General features: G+C 52.4%; 3 protein-coding genes across 3 annotated transcripts; 2 read left to right on the top strand and 1 right to left on the bottom strand.

Moving 5' to 3' along the window:
* Positions 1 to 799: 799 nt before the first annotated feature.
* Positions 800 to 1660, bottom strand: ALTATR162_LOCUS7035 (uncharacterized protein; the record flags this gene model as incomplete). The annotated part of the gene is made up of 1 exon (XM_043314661.1): positions 800 to 1660. One exon carries the CDS (start codon positions 1658 to 1660, stop codon positions 800 to 802), a length of 861 nt encoding a protein of 286 aa, XP_043170596.1.
* A 1794-nt stretch (positions 1661 to 3454) lies between these two features.
* Positions 3455 to 4394, top strand: ALTATR162_LOCUS7034 (uncharacterized protein; the record flags this gene model as incomplete). The annotated part of the gene is made up of 2 exons (XM_043314660.1): positions 3455 to 3568; positions 3621 to 4394. The coding sequence occupies 2 exons, from the start codon at positions 3455 to 3457 to the stop codon at positions 4392 to 4394; spliced, it is 888 nt and encodes a 295-aa protein (XP_043170595.1).
* A 1849-nt stretch (positions 4395 to 6243) lies between these two features.
* Positions 6244 to 12142, top strand: ALTATR162_LOCUS7033 (uncharacterized protein; the record flags this gene model as incomplete). The annotated part of the gene is made up of 2 exons (XM_043314659.1): positions 6244 to 6780; positions 6827 to 12142. The coding sequence occupies 2 exons, from the start codon at positions 6244 to 6246 to the stop codon at positions 12140 to 12142; spliced, it is 5853 nt and encodes a 1950-aa protein (XP_043170594.1).
* Between the last annotated feature and the right edge of the window lie 2011 nt (positions 12143 to 14153).

Genomic DNA, 14153 nt, shown 5'->3' with positions numbered 1-14153 from the left:
ATGCGCGTCCGGACCCGACTGTGCATATAGTATGTGTGAATGACCTTGGGGCAATCATGCTCGCGCAACTGGCTGTTCCACCGCATTGGAATCCTTATGCGTCTGACTTCGCTCGGCTATGCCATGTCGATATCGGGCCGGTCATACAGTCTTGCCGGGAACAAGGCCATTTCTCTTTTTTGTTTACATCCTCAACAGACTTCAAGCTACCCTTCGTCTCCTTTTGACTCTCATCTCTCCACGATCATGGATGGGACCATATGGGCCACGCCAAGCAAACTTCGTATGCGCATGTGAGGTTTAGAGGCACGGTGTCAATCGGAGACGTCGGGGGGGCAGTATCGCGTCGATCAAAGGTGCAGTAGCAGGGCAAATGTTGAAAGAGTTCTCAGAATATGCCAACGACAGCAGTGTCGCATTGGCCCTGAGATTGATAACCAAAGAAGATAGTAATCCGAGCATGTTGCTTGCGAGAAAATGTTAACGTCTCTATGAGTAGGAAATGGGAGCCTCAATAGCAAAATTTCTATGCAGTAGTTTTCATTCAGATATTACAACTGTCACTACCCATTCCCGTTGAACAACGGCACTAAAACGATCTAATGATAGGTAAATAGAAGCATAAAACCCTCTATTAGCTCCCCTCACCATGTACCGATGACCAGACTTTAGTTAACCCATCTAACACTGACTCTTACTGTCCGCAACCCTCTGTCCACCAACCGCACCGCTAAATCCCTTCAATAAAGTATACCTTCCCTTCACACTAACCCTGTATGTCGTACTCTTCATCTGCTCATTACTTGTTCACCCCATTACAAGTAACACTACTGCTCACAACCGCCAGACTAGCCTGACTACCCGAACTCGAACTACCCCCCTGATTCGGTGCATCCACTCCCGCCGCACACGCTGCATAAGCCGAACTCTTCAGCCAATAGGTATCTTTGCCACCGGGTGAGGTACCAATGGGGATATAAAGACTGTTGACCTGCTCAGCTTGTGTAGATGCAGCAGGTCCAGAGTCGGCGGCACAGGACGATGCTGCTTCGGCGCCTTGAGCGTTTTTGATAGATTGCGAGTTCAGGGCATTGGCGGTATTGGCAGAGGTCAGGATGAGGACTTCGCCTACCGCGTTTGAGGTAGCGACTGCTGTGCTGTTTGAGGCTCCTGATGAGGATGTGGAATCCGAAGTCGTGCCATCGAGGGCAGCGGCAGCGGCAGATGCGGCGTTACCAGAAGAGAAAGATGTAGTGACGACACGAGCCTGTCGGCCGTCTGCTAATGCTGTTGCGTTTGTAACGCTACTTCCGCCTTGTTGGGAGATGGATTCTGAGTCTGTCGTGATGTTTCTGGGCGCGGAAGGGTTGATGGAAGTGAATTGTGTGTTATATGACTTTCCGTCTCTGTAGTTTGCTATCCACGAGACGAGAGTTCCTGACTTAGCGATGAGCGGTATCTGAACCTGGTAGCCATTCACGAGGAGAGCTAGGGGGTTGGAGGATGATGGGTTGGAGGAGGTTGGTACGCGGACGCCGAAAGAGTAGTTAATGGGGAGGGAGATGTCGGGAAGGAGGGCGTTCAGTAAAACTGCCCGGCTACGGAGCATAGCAGGAATGGCCGTGCCTGCTGCCACGAGTAGGAACGGAGTAAGACGCATCGTCGAGGAACTTTGTGATTGATGATACAGGGACGGTATGAGATGCAGGCTGACTATCGTGATACTGTGCACATGCCTTTATAAAACATCTACAGTGAACGTCATTTACGCCAGACCAGTCGTGTTACATCACATACGGATCATAGTCGTACTCGATATTCTCTATGAGCCTTTCGCAACACCTCCTAGCGCAGGTCTGGTGCTCGCTCTGGATTTAGATGTCCCTACCGGATGGCCGAAACGACGCCGGTACATTGTGGTGCACTCTAAAAACCGCCCAGGGCCTTCCAAGAGCCTTGATCGAGTGTAGTAGATGTGGGATTCAATAAACATGGAGAAGCTATCGTACGCCGCATGCGAACGAGGCGTTACTATGACTTCGTCAGTAGTTTCTGGCCAGCCATTGTATCGATAGGACTGTGAAGAGGGATGGAGAGTCGGTTTCTGTGGGCATTCATTTCTTCAGTTGGTGCAGGCGTTAAAGCCATGATGGCGGGGTGCCTCGAAGCGCAGCTAGGATAGTGCGTACCGTGTTCACACTTAGTCGTGCTTTAGTCAGAACCCAAACCTGACCAAGAATTGTAGGTTACGAAGTAAAGGAAGACCTTGATGACGGAACCCAAACGGGCTGAGTGCAATTGCCCATAGAGAACAGCTGACTGGTCGGACTGCAAAAAGGATTTCGAGCTGAATGATTAATGTGGAAACACTAGAACCATCATGCCCGTATGTGAATACTTGGAGCGGGTAAAGGTGTGGTAAGTCTCAACTTGAGTAAACAATACATTGCCTGTCTTTCCGTTTTGCAGTCTATCGCAATATTCCCATTCAGGGTGGTCGGAATTAGTACTGATGTAGGGATGTCAGGATGTGAAAGAGCCGCATTGGCATGGGGCAGTATCGGCCTTGCAAATGGAGGCGTTTAGAGACGACGAGAAGAACCCAAGATGTATGTTAAAATGGGATGGTCTTGTCGATATAATGGTGCTACACGGCTTGCACCTCGATGCTGGTGTAGTGATGGAGAGTTTGCCGGTCATGAAATCGTGGCTCTATGGCTTCTGATATTTCAACTTACGATTGCATGCGCTGATGAGTCGTTTAGGCAAATGCACACAGTTGGTGAGCAACGATCGCCGAGTAATGGCTGCACTTGAGGTATAGCACATACTTGTGGCACGCTATCTCCGGACCGGCCCATCTCGGCGGAGAGCGCGCATAATTTGATGGGTTGTCTAATTTGGAAGCCGAACACACAGCAATATATATTCGTATCCACGGAGTGAGCGACTTCGAGTGCACCTACCTGCGCAACCACATTGCAGCGCGGATTGTTGGGAGCTCGTACGATATGTCGGGGAGCTGATCGGGCAGATGCACACTGGTTGGGTTCTCCTCGGTCTTTGAGCAGTGGAAGGTCCGAGCGTCTACACCATCCCGAAGCGAACTATCAAGAAGTCATTGATGTCATCCCGACGCGCTTGTGAAAGGGGACGAAACGTGCCGTACCAGATTCCAAGGTACGCTGGCCGCCTACGGAATCGTGAAGACTTCATGATGTAGGTGATTCAGGGTGGCTGGGTGCTTGAAATTAGAAGGGTAGGAGCTTACGCCGGTACCTGTACGTCAGTGGAGGAAGATCCGGGGTAGTACAAAGATGGTTTGCTGGACGCCTTTTGTTATGGAGTGTATCGCACGCTTTTCCCCCGATCATTGTTATTTGCTTCTGCATATCGCGCGCCTTGTGTGACTACAATTCCTCTGAGATTCGCTCTTCGGTCAGCTTCATCCAAGATGCCTTCCAAGACCAACGACAAGTACACGGATCCAGAGCTTCGCGATGAGGTCAAGGAAGAGATCCAGGCTGGCGACAAAGGAGGTGCACCCGGCCAATGGTCGGCTCGGAAGGTATGTCTGACTACAGCGGGTATTCCGGGCAGCACTGACATGTCGATTGTAGGCGCAGATGATGGCCTCTGAATATAAGAAGCGCGGCGGTGACTACACCACAGACAAGAAGGACGAGAGCGCAAGGCACCTTGACCAGTGGAAAGAAGAGGAATGGCAGACGAAGGAAGGCAACGGAAGCGCAAAGGATGAAAATGGCTTAGAACATCGGTACCTGCCGAAGAAGGCCTGGGAACAAATGAGTGAGAAGGAGAAGGAAGAGACAGATGCGAAGAAGCAAGAAGGAAGTGAAGAGGGCAAGCAACACGTCGCCAACACCTCGAAGGCTGCGCACGCCAGGAAAGATGCTAGCAAAGACGACAAGACCAATGGGGATACCAAGATCGAAAAGAAGAGTAATACGGATTGCACCACGCAATGGGACGACCCGGATCACATGGAGAACGACCAACGAGAATACCAGAAGTTTCTTGAGTCCAACCGCAAGTCTAGGAGCCCATCTCAAGACGATCACCCGGGCAAGAAGCGTGGACGCGGTGCAAATGCAGAGGTTCCGAATAAGAAACAGAAGGGTGCAGGTGGAAAGCGCGGTGAACCGATTGGAGCTGCCGGCGACAAGACTCGGGTACCGAAGAAGGGCCAGAAAGTTCAATGGCACTCGCTGCCTGGCTATGTCAACGGTGAAGTTGTTGAGGTTGTGTATGAGGAAAAGACGGTTGACGGAAAGAGCGTCAAGGCGAGCAAGGAGGACCCCAGGGTGGTACTGAGGAGCGATTCGTCAGGAAAAATCTGTGTGCACAAGCCGGAGGCAGTGTATTTTGATTAGCTTGGCATTCAGCGTTGTAAACAGGAGTTTGAGCATGTGTTCACAGGCATTGGGGGCAGCAGCATGTGATAGAGTGAAGGTTTCGGGGCGGGAGCGGCACCGTTGTCGCGTCGTCTTTCAACACTCAGCGTCGGCATATAGGAGGTGCCGTCGCATGCAACATCACTTGGTCATTGTTCAATAAACCTTAGTTAATTGCTCCAGACTCGATGCACATCGTCGCCCAGGTCGCGACTATCGCTAGCGCCGAGCTAGTCTGGTGAGGGTGTGGAGCTGCGCTCGACTTGCACACTGGCTGTCTGGATGCATCCAACGTCGAGTTCTCAAGATGGTTCCCAGATGGACATCGAATAGGAATGGTACGGAGCGGGAATAGCATACGGTTTGCTCCATCGTGTGTAATGTCTATATGACTGCAGACAAGCCCGGCTTAGTTGCAGACGTAGCGGGCCTGGGCCGCATCCAAGCAGGACGGGGAAGACACAGAGGTGCATGCGACGTGGGTGTGATTGGGCGGACAGAAGCGATCTGCACGTCTTCCCAGGTGATGTATCCACGGCGACGCTGCAGGTCCTGGCGAGGGGCACATTGTTGTCTTGAGCAATAACGACAGCGGTCGTGCAACGTTGGGCTGTGTTGTTGAGGGGGTAATGGCGATGATACTCGGCTGATGATGGCGTGAACATGGGTTTGCGACGCTGCACCGTACCCGTTGGATATTATTGTCCGAACGGTTTAGTTATCTTCTGGCGTCGTAGTAGCCGGACTTGGGGAAGAGGGGCTGATAGTAAGGGCTGACTACAAGCGTCGTTTTGCTGGATAGTGTTTACGTGCCCGCATGCTGTCTGAGAAGGTGCCGTCTTTGGTTCGTCTTGTGTCGCCTAAGCTGACAAGAAACATGGGCGAGCAAATAACACAACGGCCTGCACTTGATCCAGGGATTACCGGGAGCATGCAGAGGAGGCGGTCAGTAGAGGGGAGGCCTGTGGCGCGCGGACGTGGCTGCGAGAGAGATGGTATACTACTGCTGCCCACCCGCTGGTTCATCGCTCTCCAAGTCGATATCGATTGATTACGCAATGACGCTGTAGCGTGGCAGTGTTGGATGAAACCGAAGAAAGACGTTCTGCCGTTATTTTGGCGGCCGGGATGTGCAATCATGGTTGGACCGCTCGAGCCAGTGAATGCGCCGTCCGAGGGACCAGCATCATGCATCCACCCTTAGGCTCCGCGCGCACTGCACGGCTGTTTTCCGTGTGACTTTCACTCGACGCGTGCTTGCGTGCTGCGTGGGGACTTTTGCCAGCTGGATAGCGTGCCGAAGAGGCCCATCCCATGCCTGCAGCTGCTCATCCGCTCGCCTGGCGTTGTTTCTTTTTTGTCCAAGTCGTCTCCCGCCGTCCTCGTGCTGCCGGCTGAGACGTCCATTGTGTGCCCCTCTCCCGTCCCTTCATCACCACCACCGCTGCCGCCGCCAAATAGGGAACACACACACTGCCCACCCCCATTACCCAGCACCCACACCCACCACCGACACTCGACGCTCATTACATCACCCAATCGCTCCCCTAGCACTACCATGCAGCTTGACTAGTCGCTTCATCCCGGTTTCGAGGCCCACCCTCGTTGCAGTCAGCAAGCACTACCCACCGTCCCGCTCGACAACGCGTACCTTTGACCTACACGCCCGACTCTTCCGGACCGTCGTCTCTTTCCCACCATGGTCCTGGCAGCTCTCTACGCATAGCCCATCACCAGCCAGCCCTCGGGCACCCGCCCAATCCCCCCCGGCGACGGGCTCTCGCAGCCATAGCGGCACCCAATGTACACGCAACAACCCACCTCAGCCATGGCCGACGACAAGAAACCCACGACGCTAGCCCCGCCCGCCGTGACTGCGTTGAAGCAGGAAGCCGTGGGCTCCGTCGGCCACCGACAGAACATGGAACGTACTGTTAGCCAGGACATGCGCAACGAGCGTGCAGACCTCAAGGAGGCAGCCGAGCACAGCCTGAACATTATTATGGACTTGGATCTCGAGGGTAAGATTCGCTATGTCAGCCCTTCGTGGACAGACGTCGTTGGCTCTCTACCCAAGGAAGTCACTGGCAAGCCTGTGCTAGAAATCATATGCGGTGGAGCCGATGGCTTCGCCGACACGATTGAGTCGGTTAGGAAGGACGATTCTAGGAGCCACATTGCCCGTTTCACCGTACGACTAGGACCTCATTCTATCCTACGCAAGCATCAATCGAGGCACGCTGCTGAAGGTCAAGAGTCAATGCCCATGTCTCCCACCCATGTGGAGGAGGAAGAGGAACAGCTTCTGAATCTTGAAGCACAGGGCATCATGGTCTACGACCGAACGACTGGAGCCGAGAGCCATGTACGTCCCAACCCACTTCTACATCTGAACATACTAACCTAGCCAGACTATGTGGATGGTCCGGCCATCAATCATCCGCGAGGTGACCATTGATCTTCCAGAAGTCCTCGTCGAATCTCTTGGAGTCGGCGCCGAGGTCCTTGCCCATTACCTCACTGGCCTGGCCGAACAGAGCGCCACCGACCCTGGCGACGTCGCACCACCGCTTCCTGTCCTCTGCCGAATCTGTGAACGACAGATCACGCCCTGGTGGTTCGAGAAACACTCCGAGTTATGCTTGCAAGAGCATCGTGCGGAAATGGATGTACAGATGGCTCAAGAGACACTTTCCGAGCACCGCAATTCTATTGTAAAGGTCCTAGATACACTCGAATCCCACAGTCAGCGTTCAAGAGCCGCAGCAGTAGACTCCGTACAACCGCTTCAGCCTGCTGAGTACAAGGGGCTGATCATCCATTCGACATCTACACCATCTTCGGGTACCCCTTCAGGACGCAACTCCCCTGCATCACCGCCCTCGAGATCACGCGAGCGCTCCGAGCGCTCAACTGGATTTGGCCATCATCGCGCACGATCATTCGCCGTACGACGACCTTTAGCCCGCATCGTTGAGCTGGTCCTAGACTTGTGCGACACCGCACTCGAGATCAACACACCAGCGGTCAAGGACAACGGGCGTGGTCTCGCAGCCACCGAGATTCGTACACAATCGCCGCAGTCAGAGAATCGCATATCGCAGGTTCTCCAATGGCAATCGCCTACCACAGGCTCCGTGGACCATACTGAAGGCCTGAAGTTACTGTGTGAAGACACTAGCAGGCTTGCTAGAGCAAAGATTGATGCTGTTACTCGCCACAGGAGGGTGCTTGAGTACTCTGAACGTCTCCGAATCGAATTCGATATCCTGGTCCAGGAATGCATCGAGGCTGCAATCCTGAAAGCCGCTCGTATCGCTGCTGGTGAAGACAGTTCTTCGGAGGACGAGCAACCCGAAGAAGAGATGCCATCAGACGCCAATCATACCGATACAGCCCCTGGTGAAGAAGGAATATTTCCTGGATCCTTCGATGCCCCTTCTTCTATGGCACAAGCGCTCCGTAACACAGCTGATGCTTCATTGCCGGCACGAGTGGGACGTCGTGAATCTTCCGTAACCGGTTCCAATCGTTCTAGCAGTCCGAGGGGAGGATGCCAAACACCACGCTCTCATGTGGGAGCTATCAGTATCGCAACCCATAGCAAGCGCCAATCTATGCATTTCGAAAGCGATGCCGGGGCTGAGAGTGACACCAGCATGCGTTCATCTGTCTTGTCTGGTCCTCGTCGAGCGGACTCACCAGCGACATCCGATGTAGGGCTGAGCAGGGTAGCAAGTTCACGGGAACGCAAGCGTAAGAGCTTGATACTACCCAGTGTGATGTCTAGTAGACAGCATTCGCCTGCTCGCTCCATGGTACCCCCACCATCTTCACCTCTCCGAATGACCAAGCCACGCCTTCCAAGTGGTATTGAGGCCTTGCAATCACCCATTACATCACCCATCCTACCTACCACCGAATTCTCTTCGCCAGCAATGATTCATGCTCTCAACCATCACCGCAGACAGTCGTCTACCGCGGGATCAGACGGTCCAAGGCCGATTTCTCCTCGCTTGATTCCCACCACACAGCCCCAACCACGCGCAGTACCTCCGTCAATCAAGGATTTCGAGATCATCAAACCAATCAGCAAGGGTGCTTTCGGTAGCGTTTACCTTGCCAAAAAGAAATCTACCGGAGAATACTACGCTATCAAGGTGTTGAAGAAGGCCGACATGGTTGCTAAGAATCAAGTCACCAATGTCAAGGCTGAGCGAGCCATCATGATGTGGCAAGGTGAAAGCGATTTCGTGGCCAAGCTGTACTGGACGTTTTCGAGCAAAGACTATCTCTATCTTGTAATGGAATATCTGAATGGTGGCGATTGTGCTTCGCTGATCAAGGTCCTCGGTGCGTTACCGGAGGATTGGGCGAAGAAGTATCTTGCTGAAGTTGTACTTGGGGTAGAACATCTGCACAGCCGGAGCATCGTCCATCGCGACCTCAAACCAGACAACCTTCTCATCGATGGGAAAGGCCATCTCAAGCTTACTGACTTCGGTCTATCGCGCATGGGTATGATTGGTCGACAAAAGCGTGCACTAAAGTCCGTTGAGCCTGCGCCCGACCTACTTAAGACCGGGCCGTTTCATCGCGCCACGTCCGTGGGGTCTTCACGATCTGCATCCTTTGATCTGAACCACTCACCCTCACAGACACCTTCTATGACACCTGCTCTTGCTGGAGATATCGGTCAGCCGTCGTACTTCAGCCTGAATCGTGAGAGCTCTCAACAAAGCCGGGAACCTTCAAGGCGGACCTCAGGAACTCGGAGCGATAGCCAGGACAGCGATGCACTACAGGCTATGTTCCGTCGCTTCTCCATAGCCGACGATTTCTTTGGCCAGCCTCGTGGACGATCGCCGATAGAAGAGGAGGCTTACAGTGACGATGGCTCTCCCGACCTATATCCTGCACCCAATTCATTGAGTCAGTCCGCGATCGCTCAGAACAGTGCACTCGCGCCATCGTCCTCCGCAATGCCACCTCCACCCATGACTTTGTTCGATCCGGAAGATAGCGACCGGAAGTTCGTTGGCACTCCTGATTATCTTGCCCCAGAGACCATTGCGGGTAACGGTCAAGACGAAGTAAGCGATTGGTGGTCACTAGGGTGCATTTTGTTTGAATCCTTGTATGGATACCCTCCATTCCACGCAGATACGCCGGATGAGGTATTCCAGAACATCCTTGCGCGCAGAATTGACTGGCCTGAGGATGACGATGAGCTATACGACATATCAGATGATGCAAAGGATCTCATGAATCGTTTGATGTGTTCTGATCCTGCACAGCGACTTGGAGCCAACAAGGATGATAAATACGCTAGCGGTGGGGAAGAAATCCGAAGCCATCCATGGTTCGCAGACATCAATTGGGAGACTTTGCGGGACGACGAAGCATCCTTCATTCCGGCACCCGAGAATCCGGAAGATACGGAGTACTTCGATACTAGAGGAGCTGCCATGGCAAACTTCAGCCCTGAGTTCCAAGATGAAGCAACCACACCAGCGGGTACACCAAGTACCGATTATCCTGACCGACCTCATGATGCTCTGTCCAGGGTACGATCACAAGTGACTGTGTCGACTATGAAGCGCGGGCTAATTCCTCTTCACATTCCAGCGCATGTGCGAGAGGGCAGGTCACGGAGACTTAGTGAACCAATGTTGACTGACGACTTTGGTAACTTCAGCTACAAGAATCTACCTGTCTTGGAGAAGGCAAACAAGGACGTTATCCAGAAGTTGCGCGCAGAGGCAATGCTTCCACAGAACAAGCCCGCGCCTCCGCTGCAGTCTCCTAGTGTGACATCAGCTTCGCCGTCCTTGGAAACTAGTCCGATGTTGCCAGGCCCGCTCAAACGTACCCTGTCTACCAACAGGGCCAACGGGCGGCCTTCTTCTCCCTCAGTTAGTGGACCGCATTCCTCTCCCAGTCGCGGCTCGCAGCCGTCATCTCCATTACTCGTACAGTTTAGCACGGGACAGCATCATGATCGACGCAAGACGTCTAGTAGCTCGTCCACGCTGTCACATTCGACAAGCAATCCGTCATCGCTGCAGCCAGGTAGCTTCTTCGACCCGTCTCGCATGTCAGGTTTGCGACCCTCTCCCGAGGCCGTCTCGCCGAACAGGCTCTCGAAAACACCGTCAGCGCCATCTGGGATTTCTCAAGAGAAGCCTGGTCCCGGACAACGTCAGTCATCTCTAGGACAGACAGCCGCTTCGTCACCTCGCGCTCGGTCACAAACTCTTGGGTCCCAAGAGGACGATGTTGTGCGCGATCTATTGCCAGGACACTACAAACGCCGGAGTCAAGTACTTGATGTTTCCCCTTCATCATCCGATACGGAAGATTCCCGTGCAAAAGCGCTCCTTCGAGTGCAGCGACGCCGGCAGAGCTCTCGAAGGCTTTCGCAGATCAGTTTCGGCGATGGGCCTTTCTTTCGACCTTTGGATGTATTGATATGCGAAGACCATCCTGTATCACGACTCGTCATGGAAAAACTATTGGAAAAGCTACGCTGCCGCACTTTAACAGTTACCAATGGGTCTGAAGCTATACGGTATGCCATGGGTGAAGTCAAGTTCGATGTGATCATGATGGAATTTCGACTACCTCAGGTCAATGGCGCGGATGTTGCTCGCATGATACGAGACACTAAGAACGCCAATACACATACACCGATAGTTGCTGTTACTGGATACCTGAAGGAGCTACAGGCGCCTCACTACTTCGATGCACTCATCGAAAAACCGCCCACTGTCGCTAAGCTTACGGATACGCTGAGTCGGCTTTGCCAGTGGAAAGCGCCTCCGCCAGGCTGGACACCGAACCAAATTTATCCATCGATGATGCCCTCTGGACTTCGACAAGAGTCTTCGCGTCAAGAAGATAGCCCAACTACCTCGAACTCTTCCGGCTATCCACCCGTGCCTTCTGCCAGCTACCGAGGCTCTAGCCGCGAACACTCCATTAGCTCTAGCTTCTTCGGGGATAACGACAGTCGTGCAGGCGAAGATATGCCGGTGAGAATTCACAACGCTGATGATTGGAGGGAGCGCGACATCGCACGAGCTATGGGTGGCTTGGGTATCTCGGATGATGCAGTCAATGCCGATCCCAAAACAGCTGTTCCCAACCGTGTTGGTGCACCTGACCTGCCCCACGGAGATTCTGCGCCAGCCGTTCTCGAAGAGGCAACGATCCGCCGTCAGCGATCGACCGAGCAAGTAGGCGCGAAACGTCGCATACTAGAGACACGTAAACATGAGTCGGCAGAGTCTGGGGATGATGAAGACGATGAGTTAGGTCACGCACCTGTCCGCACTCGCAGTCCGAAGTCAAGACCAAAGTCCACTTCAAAGCTTGGGATCGAGATGATGCGAACAAACAGCAGAGGCAGTGTGATCTCTGTTGAAGACATTGGCCAAGCTGACTCGGCACTACCTTCTTCCCCACCTCCAATGATCACGGAGGATCCCGCAGCAGAAGAACATGAAGGCAGCCTCGACGCACCGACAGTCGCACCTGTGCTGCTCACACCGCCAGTGATGTTCCCCGAAGAGCCTGGCGATGATGTGGCCGACTTTGTCATCGAAACACCCAAGCCGTACAAGGATGCACCTAGTCCAGATCCGGATCCCACACCTAAAGCGAAGTCTGCGAGAACACCAGACTCCGACCCCACAACAAGACCGAACAGTGCGACGGACATCTAGGTGATACCATGTCTGTCGTTCGGCATCTCTCCAGTAAATTGTACATTTGATTTCAAAGCTTAAGCACATCTTTCGCAGCAAGGCGTTGGCGGTGTTTCTACCAGGTACTGTACCAGGAAACTACGTTTTCAGGAAGCCTTTGGTGTTATCTTTTATCCTCCACGCTCTGATCAGCTACCTTTGGTATGCGACCACAGTTTGTGTCGAGCGCTTCTTTTCTCAAACTATGTTTATATAGTCACCATGTTCTTTCCTTTACACGTGCAGCGACAGTTCGCGCTTTGGAGGGAGGCACTCTTGTCGTTCGTTTTTCAACGTTGTTACCCAGTCCACACACGAAGTGCTCGTTGGGTTCAGACTGTCGCTCGTTTTGTCAGAGTTTGCCTGTGTCAGGTGTACCATTATTCAATCAAACCTTGTAGAGCTCTTAGGCTCTCGCGCTCTCATCGTTGCAAGTATCTAGTCACGTATAGCTACGTACACAAACACATGCAATGACTTGGAAAACTTAAGTCTTTCACGTGGTGCTATAATACATATTGTACATAGTCCTTCCGGGTCCAGCTAGTCGCTGTTTTTAGGTTTTCCATCAATTGCAGCGAGCAAGTCCTCGACCACGACTAGCTGTTCGAATTCGTGTTCCATTAATGAATCTCGACAGTATAGTGTTTAGGGAATCTGCCATGTGGTCACGTCGCGATAGAGTGAGCAGGTTCCAGAGCTCGCGGTTGAGAAAGTGGACGTTTGTGATATGGTATTCTATTATGCCTTTGTCAAGAGTAGCCTACTACGTCCACTTTGCGAAGTTAGTAGTTTGCACAACTCCAGCTCTGTTCATGGTGTCATCTCATTGGCATGTTCACGAACTATCATTCGATACATACCCGTTGCACACTCTTCAATCCCTTACACCGTCCACTCCTGGCTACCAATGATGTTTCTCTTAAACCCCATCGTCTTCCTTGCCACAATCTCTTCCGCAAAACTCGTCACAATCGAAAACCAGGTACTCTGCGGCAACGACGTCGTCGACATCGGAAACACAAACTGCGGACAGCATATTTATCGCTCCGAAAAAAAAAAACGGTCAGTAATAGCAATATACGCGTACACCTGGGCGATGTCATTCACAAGGGATGTACGTCCTCTGATGGACACACGTATGAACGCATCGTTGCGCAAGGCGATGACAAAATGTACGCGGGAGATCAATTTCTTAGATTGAGGATAGTCATTGTTGACTAGCCGGTGGTCGGCTGGGTGGTCGGTGTTTCGCGGCAGGCGCTACCGCATCTGGTTCTAGAACTGGCAACATCTTCTCAAACCTATCTGCAATGTCACGAATATCGTACTTCTGCAACAATCCATACTTTCAAACAACGTTGCCTAATCTGGTAGGTGGCGCTTCTAGGCCCTGACGCGCACAGGGGAAAATCGCGGTGAAATCACTTAGCTCCAAGGGAGCATGACAGATAGAACAAGAGTGATGTCATGATTGGATTAACTACATCCAATGCCGCGACTGCACGGAGAAAAAGGGAGCATATGTTCTCACAAACTAGTCCTTTCGAGACTTTGCTGAAGTTGCTAAGCTTTCCCACGCAATTTCGTGTGCCAGCGTACTTACACGGCCCCAGGAGATCTGTTCAAGAATTGACGACAGATCCAGCCCCAAGGCTTGCCTTTTTCTTTCTATATGTGTAAACAGTTGTCGTCCTTTTTAGACTAGCGGCTATTCTTCCTAAAGAACGAGAGCTTATTAACGTTATCGCTTAGATATTCGTCATTCTTATTGCCGTTAATGTTATGTTGTCGCTAGAGAATTCGTCGTTGATTTAGTCGCTAAGCCTATTGTGTTGTCGTGATAGTGCAACGTATGCCCTATTTACTCGTAAGCTAGACCGAGCAGACGCAGGCTAGTCTGTGTCAAGTCTAGCTACATTAGAGGCGCATCCTACAAGACTCGTTAGAAACTACGTGTCTAGTGTAAGCAGCTTAATAGTAACATCTT

The sequence above is a fragment of the Alternaria atra genome, assembly GCF_907166805.1.
Source record: "Alternaria atra isolate CS162 genome assembly, contig: 28, whole genome shotgun sequence".
NCBI classification, from domain to species: Eukaryota; Fungi; Ascomycota; class Dothideomycetes; order Pleosporales; family Pleosporaceae; genus Alternaria; species Alternaria atra.
This window is presented reverse-complemented; position numbering and strand designations above follow the sequence as displayed.